The 12,485-nt window shown below is 43.8% G+C and overlaps 1 protein-coding gene across 1 annotated transcript; it reads right to left on the bottom strand.

The window, feature by feature from the left end:
* Positions 1–525: 525 nt before the first annotated feature.
* On the bottom strand, positions 526–2,292 carry LOC311038618 (tripartite motif-containing protein 16-like; the record flags this gene model as incomplete). The annotated part of the gene is made up of 1 exon (XM_084048190.1): positions 526–2,292. One exon carries the CDS (start codon positions 2,290–2,292, stop codon positions 526–528), a length of 1,767 nt encoding a protein of 588 aa, XP_083904316.1.
* Positions 2,293–12,485: the final 10,193 nt, after the last annotated feature.

Here is a 12,485-nt window from a genome sequence, read left to right as displayed (position 1 = left end):
CTTGTGTCATGTTACTATGACACAGTAACATGTTCTATTTTTTGTAAGAATTAGAACATAAGAATTAGAACATTCCCAACATTCCCAACACAAGTCTGCTGGCGGTGTGCTCCGAGGAGCACTTTTTCTAGTTATCATTTTATTGACAATGACAATACAGGATAATTACTTATATCACAGTAACAATTCATTTATTTTATAGGGTGTATATGTCACCATACAGTACCTCCCTATTACAGCTACTGGAAATGTCTTGGACCCACAATGTTGTTTTCTATTACATTTTATTATTGAATGCACCATTATAGTTCCGTTGATCCAAGTCACAACACATTTGATTGATCGATCATTACAATTAACATGCTCTGATAATGCATTCAGCCCAGCCATCTGACCACTTAAGACTGCAGTCTTAAGTGGTCACATGGGTGAGACACTCTTGAGATTTCCAAGTGGGCCCTGGTCCAGAAAAGGATAGAATCTGCTGCACTATACAATCTATCTACAGTGAAACGTTAACGGCACTTAGGCCAAAGATGGCCTCTGATTGTTGTCCACATCCCAATAGTCTGTGACCAAACGTTCCAGGGTGAGTGAGCACTCTGAACACTTGAGGTCACACAGCTCAGCATAGTCTATGTTATTTTGTACATAAAACCTAAATCCAGCATAGAGGGTCTGGGTGAATGTGACCTGGACTCTGTAGATGAGGGTCATGGTTTCAGAGACATTGTAGAAGCACAGAGTACCTGCACTGTGGTCCAGGTACACTGCTACTCTAGATGACACCGGGCCTGGGATTTTAGTATTATCACCTCTGTGTACAAATTCATGATGCCCTCTGCCGCATCGTAAAGACCAAGAGCTATCATTGTATCCAAATTGACGTTGATCTCTCTTTATATCTTCATATGAGACTGCTATATCAACCTTTCCATTCCACTCTACCTCCCAGTAACAGCGTCCAGTCAGACCCTCTCTACTCAGAACCTGAGCGTTCCGTCTTCCTCCGCGGAATCTCTCTGGGTGACGATGATACGTTTGATGTTCGCTGATGCTTGTTACTTTTCTGTTCTCTTTTGACAGATACAGGAAATGATTAGTCGTGTTTGGATCCAGTGTGATTGGACGTGCGTACTGTAAGAACTCAGCTCTGGCCTTGGGTTCTTGTGGTCTTGACAGTAAAACTTCCGCTCTATTCACAGTCTCTGAGATGTGTGTCCCTTCGTCTTTAAGAATGTTCTCCAGCTTGTCCCTGACCTTTGACACAGCCACAGTCACATCGTCAAAGTAGCTCCAAGGACGGACATTACTGCTGACCGGGGGTGTAGATTCTGATTCATGGATCCTTGAAAAGGAGGTGATCCTGCGTAGAAAATGGATGTGATCCTCTGTGTGTGAGAGCTGCTGCAGCTCAGCATGTCTCCTCCTCAGTCCAGTAGCCTCCTGCTCCACAACCTTCCTCTGTTCTTCAACGCGACTCACTTCATGTTTCTGCCGTTCTCTGATCAGCTGTTTCACCTCAGATTGTCTTCTCGTAATGGAAGTGATCATGTTCTCAAAGATGGTGTCGCTGTACTCCGCTGCTGTATCGGCATAGTCGCTGATGGACTCCACCTCCTGCTGAAGCACCTTCACGTCTTCCTCGCTCTTCTGGATTCTCTGCTGGGTGCTCTGCTGACTCGCATCGACTTCTTTCTGTCGCTCGGTCCTTCCTGCTTCAGCTGAGATTATATCATGACCTTTGTGTTCTCCCACAGAGCACAGACAACAGATACACTGCTGATCGGTGCGACAGAAAAGCTTCCTCACCTCGTCGTGGCGAGAGCAGACGTTCTCGTGAAGCTCGGCGGAGGCTTTGACCAGCTTGTGTTTCTTAAAGGCAGGAGATTGGTGGTGAGGCTGGAGGTGAGTGTCACAGTACGAGACCAGACACCGAAGACAGGTCTTCACAGCTTTCAGTTTTCTCCCGGTGCAGTCGTCACATGCCACATCTCCAGGTCCAGCATAGCAGTGATCAGGAGGAGGCGCATCTTGGAGTCCTGTCTTCTTCAGGCTCTCCACCACCTCAGCCAACATTGTGTTTTTCTTCAGAACAGGTCTCAGCGTGAACGTCTGTCTGCACTGTGGACAGCTGAATCTCCCTCTTTGATCATCCTGATTCCAGTAACGCTCAATACATTTACTGCAGTAGTTGTGTCCACAGGGAACAGTCACTGGATCATTCAGTAGATGCAGACAGATAGAACAGCAGAACTGATCCTGGTTCAACTGAACGTCTTGCTGTGCCATTTCATCACACACTGTCTGACAAACAGACTGGGTTGGATATATCAGAAATTATATGGGAGGTCCTTACTTCCGTCCTTCCTGACTCTCTCTCTCTCTCTCTCTCTCTCTCTCTCTCTCTCTCTCTCTCTCTGGAGTGAGGAGTGAGTTTAAAGACACAGTGTCCTCATGTTTAAATATGACTCAGCAGTTCACCTCCCATGTTGAATTTATAAAACAGTTAAAACCCTGACGAAAATGGAAAGATACTGGAATACTCAGTCACTGACTTATTTCTCACCTCTCTCTCTCTGTGTCTCACTCACACACACACACACACACACACACACACACACACACACACACACACACACACACACACACACACACACACACACACACACACACATACACACAATCTATTGTCCCACATCAAACGGAAACAATCGTAATCGTGAAGAATCGTAATCGAATCGTGAGATAGCAGATGATTCACAGCCCTACTCGGTACCCAGCCTTTTTTACAGTTTATTTTCTGTGGACAAACATTCAGCGAAGATAGCTGATCTACATGCCCACACCGTGTCTACGCGTTGTGAACTTGTAGATCGGCTATTTTCGATGAAGAGATTTGGTGTGTAGAGGGACAAAAAGATGACGGCATACAGACCCCTAGGAGACTCCAGTCAAGTATAAGAATACAGGGATTAAGTAATACAACTCCCAGATCAGAGCAGCAACACTATCATTAGTGTAACAGTGATTTATTTTTCTTCAGGAGAGCAGTAGCAGCTCATTAGTGTTGTATATTATAGTAAAATGATGGAATACTTTATCAAAGTGTTCATTCATCATCAGTGGCAGTCGTCTATGATCAAATCATCTTCATATTCACTCTGCTCACTGTTTACCAGCAGCTAATCTCTGAAGAACAGATTCAGAGCTGCGCTTGAATCTGTCGGGAGCCCCGTTGAGAACCCATGCACATTGGCTACAAGTGGGCGGGCCTTCAGATCAGGAAGCAGGCCGTACTTTACCCAATCAAATGTAGTGGGCGGGATTTACATCTGTGCGCTCGCTTCCCACTGGAAACAAACCGAAACTCATTTAACAATAGCGTCTATATCCTACTATAAAGGAGAGGAGAGGAGAGGAGAGGAGAGGAGAATTTGAACCCCCAGGCATGCAGCCAAGGCATGTTTCACAGCACAGCAGTATTATGTTACGGCCACCAGGGGGCACTGACGTAACGTTTAACCTTTAATGTTTTCCAGGCCAAGGACCCCTTAGCTGAGAGAGAGAGATGAAGCAGGGACCCCCTACTACTGTACATGTAGTATATAATTGTGTTGCAGATTAAACTTTTCCATAGATTTCATAGATAGCTTCATAGACTTGTTTGACAGCATTATCATCGGTGTTCTGTAAACACATTGTTGTTTTTAGTTTGCATGTTGTCTTCTTATTCATATGTGTGGAATTCATTTAACCAGTTAGACCCTCAATACTTAGCAGACTTCATCTTAATTGGCTCTGTACTTGGTCTGCTTTTTTCCCCCTCTACGCCAAACCTCTTCACCAAAAATAACAGCTCTACAAGCTCACAATGCGTCGCTGCGCTACGCCTTGTGAGCTTGTAGATCTACTATTTTTGGTGAACTTAAATCAACTTAAACCATAAATAAGTGGTTGATGTAAAAAAAAAAAAAAAAAAAAAAAAGTTCCTGTTGGTCTATTGGTATCATACTATTTTGTTAAATTGTGTTACCTTTCTAGCTTTGAAAAAAGAAACTATACTAAATCTGAATTTTACACTATAATTAAAAATGATGGGGGTGGGTGGGGGGGGGGGGGGGGGTTGCAATGTCCTCACAGCCACCGGCCCACAGGTTGTTGACAGAAATGTGTTGCCTCAGCTGACACGTGGCCTTAGAGGAACTGTACAGGATTAAAGCCATCCTGCTGGTGGATTAGTGTGTTATGGTGCATATCATCATGTAGCCTACTGACTGATAAACATCACCACAATGTGCTTGTAGTGTCCAGTGTTAATTTCATAGACTAATACTGTGACAACAAATGTTCGTCGCCTACCTTTTTTCACTGGCAAAAGCTAAATTAAAACTAAATAAAAACTAAGCTCTGATGACTAAAACTATATGACTAAATATATTGACAATTTCATCAACAAATAAAAACTAGACTAAACTGTTAGTGAGGGACTAGTGGAGAAGAGATCCAGTGGAACTAAAAGAGAAGTCACTATATGTTTGGTTGCGCTCTGGTGCTGCGCTCTGAAAATAGCAGATCTACAAGCTCACAACATGTGAGCTTGTCGATCGGCTATTTTCAGCATGCAACCAGGTGTACAATCAATCACAACGCCATCAAGGCACTGCCAAAATAATGTTTTGTCGACAAAATCAACTGTAGATTTAGTCAACTGTTAAAGTTACACACTTACACACCGGGGCGATTTTTTTCATGCGAATAATGCGTTTTTTTTAAACCTTATAAAGTCAATGCAAGCTTACATGGAGCAAAAAAGCGAAGAAGCGAAGCAAAAAAGCGTCTTTTAATTATTCGGAACGAGTCCGAATTTTGCGTATATTCGCATATTCGCCGGTGTGTAACCGCCTTTAATCTTCTGATATTTAGTTGACTAAAACTAGACTCAAATTTTAACTTTTCAGATGGCTGTCAAAATGAACACTGTTCTGCACCACAGTTAGGGTTGAGATCCGGAACCAGAGGAGCCTAATCCAACATTTAGGAACCGGATTATGTACCGTCACATTGGGAACCGCTTGCGGGACCGGTTTATAACACACTGTCAGAGCTGGTATGTGGACTTCACGTCTGCTGTACAATTACAATACTGGTGGTTCTCAAACTGTTTATTTATTTATTTGTCATAACTCATAACTCTGAGAGTGTTCAAATGGAACCACAGTAACACACGGGTGTGTAACTCTGTAAGGGGCCATTTGGAACCCCCTCAAGGAACCATGAGCCTCAGGGTCCCTGGACCACACTTTGAGACCCACTGGTGTAGCAGAGTGTTTCCAGTGAGCTAACATGCACAATATCAGCACCCTGACTCTGTTTGACCAGAATGGAGCAGAGCCTTCATTAGTATCATTGGTAACACCTGTGAAGGAAGTAAGGAAGAGGCCCTATTTATTTTTAATACATTTTTATTGCTGATGAGGCAGCAGGAGCATGAAGGCTGTCAGAGATGATTTATCAGAAATGTTTGTGGCACCTGTGAGTGCCACAAACATGAGAGGCTCCATGAGACCAGGGTGAATGAGGTGTGAAAGACTATAAGGTTCTCGGGACCCCTAGGGGTCCTCATGTAGTTGTATCTAAACAACACTGATGACAGTGCCATCAAAAGTCTATATGAAGTTATCGATGTCCCTGATTCATCTCTCCAAGGGGTTCTTCGCCTGAAAAATGTTGAAGACCCATGAGGGCAAGGCGATATTTTCCCCAGGTTCTTGCTTTTGGAATACTTATTGGAGATCAGATTAGAAGAAGAGACTGTGGATTACTGGGTTGAAGGACATCTTGTGGACGGACTTCCCGGAAGAGTTGTGGACTGAAGGTAAGGACAGATGTTCATATTTTGCCTTGACTGCAGCATACACTGGCCCGGCATTAATAGTTTTCTTTCAGACATTTTCCATTGGGTTTGGTATTTTGGTTGTTTATGGACAGTGTCAGGACACTATTAAAGAACTGCTGAATATGTCATTTGTATATCCTATTGAGACATGTTTGGTTTGGCTTATGAAAAGGATTTTGCAAACTGAAGCATTATCCATTTTTGAATAACAACAGGTTTTCTTTTTTATTTCATTAATAAAATCGCCGTCCTAAATGTTGTTGTCCTCATAAGTGTAGTAATACAAGTGTGTGTGTGTGTGTGTGTGTGTGTGTGTGTGTGTGTGTGTGTGTGTGTGTGTGTGTGTGTGTGTGTGTGTGCGTGCGTGCGTGTGTGCGTGCCTGCGTGTGCACGCACTTGTGTGAATCTACGGTGTCTGTCTGTTTTTCACTGCACCAGTCCGACTCCAATCAGGTCTCTCACACACTCTGTCATCAATCCCCCTACCCCCCCCCCCTCCCCCCTTCCCCCTCTTCCCCCCCCTACCCCCAACCCACCACCCCTCCCCCTCCTCCCTTCCTTTCCCAGCCCAGCCCCCTCTTTCCATTGGTTGACCTAGTGGGGTTACTATGGGAACTACAAGGAGAGAGGCTGCCACGCAAGATGTGGGGTACAGCTTGTGAATGGGGCTAGGGCTCATGCACGCACACACACGCGCACGCACGCACACACGCACACACACACACACACACACACACACACACACACACACACACACACGCACACACACCAAAAATAACCCCATCAATATTTAATGTTTTTTTTCTGATATGAGTATTTCTTTAAGTAATGACTCATCTTTTTCCTCTTGTGATGTCTCAAGGCTCACTAACAAGCAGCTTCACAATATAAACACCTCATGTCAGTGATTCTCAAGCTTTTACATTTCAAGGATCCCCATAACTCTGAGTGTGTGCAAATGGAACCAACCCTTACGGGTCCGCTTGGTTCCATTTGCGACCCGTTGTTGCGCTTGTACATCGAAACAAAATCGGTGTATGACACACAACAAAGTTTAAAGTATAGGGAAAATTCGAACCCGAAACCTGACCTGTCTAATCCTGACCCCAACCTGGATCTTTTAATAGCTTAACTGTAAACCTCTGTAAAAATCTCTAAAATATATACATATTATCATATTTTTTACCATAAAACACTGTGTTCGTATAGACGCTCGACAAGGCCGTAGCACCGCGATGGATTCAAACCCCCAGACAGTGGCAATTAAGGGGCTCCCAGACCGCACCGAATCGGTGAATACTATGGCTCTTAAAAAATAGCAGATGTAGCCTACATGCAATGTGTCACATCGTGATGGATTATGAGCTTCTAGTACTTTTACTTTTAGTACTAAGGCAGTGGTTCCCAAACTTGGGGTCGGGACCTCCAGTGGGGTCCGCAAATTATTTTGGGGGGTCCCCAGATGATTAGTTCAATGTGCAACATTGTTTTCTCACTCAACAGTAAACAAACCAACATACAGTGTACGTGTATACAGGGTATCAGCTAATTTCTAAAGTTAAAATTTGGATCTTTTAATACCAAATTGGCCAAATTGTCAAGTAATACGTAAGAAAGAGGCAAACATTGTGAGCCGTTGTGTGCTTGTAGTTAATTGGCTATTTTCACAATATTTATCTGTGGAATCGAGTCAAACTAAATGTAATGCCTCAACTCCTACAATTCCAAGTGTTTGTCAGGGTGGGGGGTCCCCAGTTAACATATGATTGATTTGGGGGGTCGCGGCCTGAAAAGTTTTGGAACCCTTGCTCTAACGGCCTTGCCTCATGCCCATAATCTTATTAGGCTTTCTTTTTCTTTTTACATTTTAACTAATGAAAATAGTCGAAAATAATCAGAATTGTTAGTCTATTCTCCCCTTCCTCTCCATCCATCCATCCACAAACACACACAGACGGCATTTATGCACCTACACAAACATAGACATACATGCACACATAGGCTTTCTTTTTCTTTTTACATTTTAACTAATGAAAATAGTCGATCTACATCGACGCGTTGTGAGCTTGTAGATCGGCTATTTTCGATATATTTTAAATAAAAAATGCCCAATAATATTAGGCATAAGGGAGCGAACAACAAGCGGGCAGATACTGGCGCTGAGGAGGATACTGGATCGAAGGAGTAAGGGAGCGGAACCTGTCAGACGTGATCACCTTCATTGACTTCCAAAAGGCTTTTGACACCATCCACCGGGGAAAACTCATGAACGGGCCTATACAGAGTTACTGAGAAGATGGTTCAGATGATACAAGCTACAGCCAGACTAGAGCCAAGGTTCAAACCCACAACGGTGACACCAAAGACTTTGAGATCCTAGCGGGCGTCCTACAGGGTGACACTCTGGCCCCCGTCCGGTTCATTATAGTGATGGACCATGCCCTGAGACTCAGGAATCAATGGCAGAGAGAGGAGGCACTGGGGTTCACTCTGGTCCCGAGGAAGTTGAGGCGAGTACAACCGATCGTGATTACTGACCTTGACTACGCAGATGACATTTTCCTAATCTCGGATACAGCAGAGAAAGGAAGGGAACTACTACTGGACAAAACCATTGCCACTGTGGACGGGACGGTGCTCGAGCCAGTCGAGGACTTCAAATATCTCGGGCCTGGACAGGAACAGGACCTGAAGGTCTGGAGGGCCTGGAATGCCTTGGATGGGATGAGGAGAGTATGGAAATCAGACATGGGAGAAGACCTCAAGAGGCGGCTGTTCGTAGCTACAGAGGAGTCAGTACTGCTGTATGGGGCCGAGACATGGACCCTCACAGCACAACCAGGAAAGGGCCCTGGATGGAGTCTACACAAGAATGCTACGCACTAGGTGTCACATGGACGGACCACATCAGAAATGTGATCCTCTATACGGGGACCTACCACGGGTCACAGACAAAGTCAGAGAGAGGAGGATGAGGCTGGCAGGGCACTGTGTCAGGCACCCGGAACTGGTGGCAAGCAAAACTGACCCTGTGGGAGACAACAGGGCAAAGCTAAGGAAAGGCAGGAAGTGCACCACCTACGTAGAAGCACTGCAACGCGACAGCTTAGCTAACAACACTGTAGAGCTCAAGACCCTGACGCTAGACAGGAGAGTATGGAGGGAAGTGATTCAGGAGTCCCCAGTTGCTGTTGGCTAGACCGCACTCTTGCGTCGCATTGCATCACATAAGGTTTAAAGGCGCCGCGCAAGATGGGGCCCTAAGTATTTTGATGGCGATACTTTTGTACTTTTAATTAATAAGTAACATTTTGAAACAGGGTATTTTTATATTGTGGTATTGCTACTTTTTCGTAAAGTCTGAGTACTTCTTCCACCACTGGTAGACTGCTTACATGGCTAATAGATTTGTCATGTGGTTCCTCCTAATCGCTAGACCCTTAATGGCTTTTTTCCCCCTCATAATGTTTTCATGCTGTGGATTACTGATGGGTAATCCACAGCATTAGATGTATCGCATGTCAGAACATTAGATCTGTACATTTCTGATGTGAACAGTTCTAATTAGAACTGTACAGTTATAATGTGATTTGTAACAAAACAAAACATAGATGTTGAGGTATAGGATGTTCTGTGTCTGTGTTACATTATTCTTCTGCATACAAACAAACAAGAGAGCAACACATACAGTACAGTAGCAACCATTCACCCCTTTACTGCCGTGGTAATTAATCAGAATTGTTAGTCCCTTCTCCCCTTCCTCCCCATCCATCCATTCACAAACACACACAGACGGCATTTATGCACCTACACAAACATAGACATACATACACACACATACAACCACACACAAACATGCATGCATGCACACACACACACACACACATACAGAAACATAGACGCAATACTCAATCAAATGAGTCATTGGCTCATTGCGAACATACCAGCGACAAGCAGCAGATTAGTGGTGAGGTCAGCACACGCACACACACACACACACACACGCGCGCGTACAAACTGCACACCAGCCTTGTCGCTGCCTCTCAGTATCACCAGCTTTGACCTAGTGAGTGTTATGGTCTTACGTCAGCCTTTTACATCAACCTCAATGTTCAGAGAGAGAGAGAGATAGAGAGAGAGAGAGAGGGAGTGTGTGACGTGTGCGTTAGAGAGGGAGAGAGATGCTTTTTGCTGTGCCATTACAAAGGGGATTCGCACTGCACCAAATCCTCCTCCCCTCACGCACATGCAGAACACACACACACACACACACACACACACACACACACACACACACACACACACACACACACACACACACACACACACACACACGCACACACTCTACATCAACACGTGCATCCTCTTTCAAACAATGACAGTCTCCTCCCTCTCATCAATATACAGGGCACACACACACACACACACACGCACACACACACACGCGTGAGCGCTCACACACACACACAGGTTTGCATTACTATACTTTTGAGGACAAACATTTTAGGACAACATTGAAAAGAGCTGACAATTGGCGTGCAATAGCAGATCTACAAGCTCACAACAACACGTGGTGTTGGGAGCTTCTACATCGTCTATTTTTCGGTTTAAACGTTTAAAATGGGGAAAACCCTAACTCCGAAACCTGGCCTAAATGTCTAACCCTGACCCTAACCTGAATATTTTTCTAATTGTAAACCTATGTCTAAAAATATATATATTTGAACCATAAAAATATTTTACTTGTAAGGAAAATGTTCCTCACAATGTCTAGTTCTGAAATGCTACTATACTTGTGGGGACATTTGGTCCTCAAAAGCATAGTAAAACATGCACATGCGCACGCACGCACGCACGCACGCACGCACGCACGCACGCACGCACACACGCACACACACACACACACACACACACACACACACACACACAGGTGTTGTATTGACGAAGAGGGAATTAGCGGCTCTCTCTCTTTGTCACGCTGGCTCTCTATCCATCTTCATCTCTCTGCCTGGCGGGCAGATTGTGAGCGAACAATAACACGTCCGCCATGCTTTATCCTAGCATTCAATACCATTGATATTAACCCCTTCATCCCCGAGACAGTCAGAGCTCAGATATCTCTCTGAGTGACAACGGAACCAAAAAGCCAGTGGTGGGAAAAGTATTCAAATGTTTTACTTAAGTAAAAGTATCAATACTGCAATGTAGAAGTACTCCGTTACAAGTAAAAGTCCGGAATTCGAAATTGACTTGAGTAAAAGTACAAAAGTATTGGTATCAAAATGTATGTACCAAAAGTAAATGTACTAAAATGTTTGAAAATAGCAGATCTACAAGCTCACAACGCGTCACGTTTTTTCAAATATCCTCTGCATAAAATAGGGCGGAAGTGGTTAATGTATGTTTCATAATATAATAATTTATACCTGCAAAGTAACTAGTAACTTAAGTTTTCAAATAACTGTAGTGGAGTAAAAGTACAATATTTGCCAAACCCAAACCCAAACAATTGGATTTGCATCTCTACTCGTTCTCTCCCTCTTCCACCACCCCCGCTCCCACCATCCCCCCCAGGGGATTTGATCTACAGGGAGGGAAAGAGGGAGGGATGGAAGAAGGGAATTGATTGGATTGAAGGGATCCATCATGTTTCTGCCAGCGAGACAAGAAAATCCTGTAAACGGAAAACTGTGTCTCATATGTGTGTGTATGCAGGTGGTGTGTTTGCCTGAGGTCCTCAAACATTTTCATTCATTCATTAAAATGAATATATATTTGGATCTTGGTCCCCCATTTTCACATTTGGCAAAAATAGCAGAATTACAAGCTCACGTATACGTGGCATTGTGAGCTTGTTGATTGGCCTATGTATAAGTTGTAAGTGGTCAAACTACTTTGATAACAAATCTTGCATGGGAGCCCTGGGGGTCCCCAGGCCGCACTTTGAGAACCGTGTGTGTGTGTGTGTGTGTGTGTGTGTGTGTGTGTGTGTGTGTGTGTGCCATTAATGCTGAGCATACAGTACAAAGAGTCAGGAGTTGTATCAACCAGCGCAAACACAGTTTTATTCATTAAATATGAAAAGTGAAACAGTTTTCACTCTGTGAACGGCAAAAACAGTCATCAAAAGAAGGGAGACAAAAGAATGTTGTTTTTTGTTGCAGAGAACAATCACGTGAACAGCCAGGTTTATATCATTCCTGTCGGGCAGAAACCTTGTATCTCCTTTTTTTTTGTGTAAATAAATGCCCTACTTCGTCATACTATAGTGTCACTCAAACTTGTCAAAAATAGGGAAAGTCTGTCTGTGGAGTTTTATAAATGTTGAACCAATGAAAAGTATAAAAAAAAGAGCTTGTGACTAAATAATAACTACATTGGATTCATTTTTCTATTACCTGAAAAGTAACAGTTTTGGACATACAGGGTTTGCACCCGACAGCCACGATATTCAGGAGAAAAACAGAAGTAGTAGTAAATGAACCAGATGCATAAACATGGTGACCTGATGTGGGACTTGCCATTATTGCCGTTTATTTGCGCAGCAAACTTGAACATTGAAGGTTTTTGCTGTATGTAGCAGACA

The sequence above is a fragment of the Gymnoscopelus microlampas genome, assembly GCF_963454915.1.
Source record: "Gymnoscopelus microlampas genome assembly, chromosome: 22".
Classification (NCBI taxonomy): domain Eukaryota; kingdom Metazoa; phylum Chordata; class Actinopteri; order Myctophiformes; family Myctophidae; genus Gymnoscopelus; species Gymnoscopelus microlampas.
This window is presented reverse-complemented; position numbering and strand designations above follow the sequence as displayed.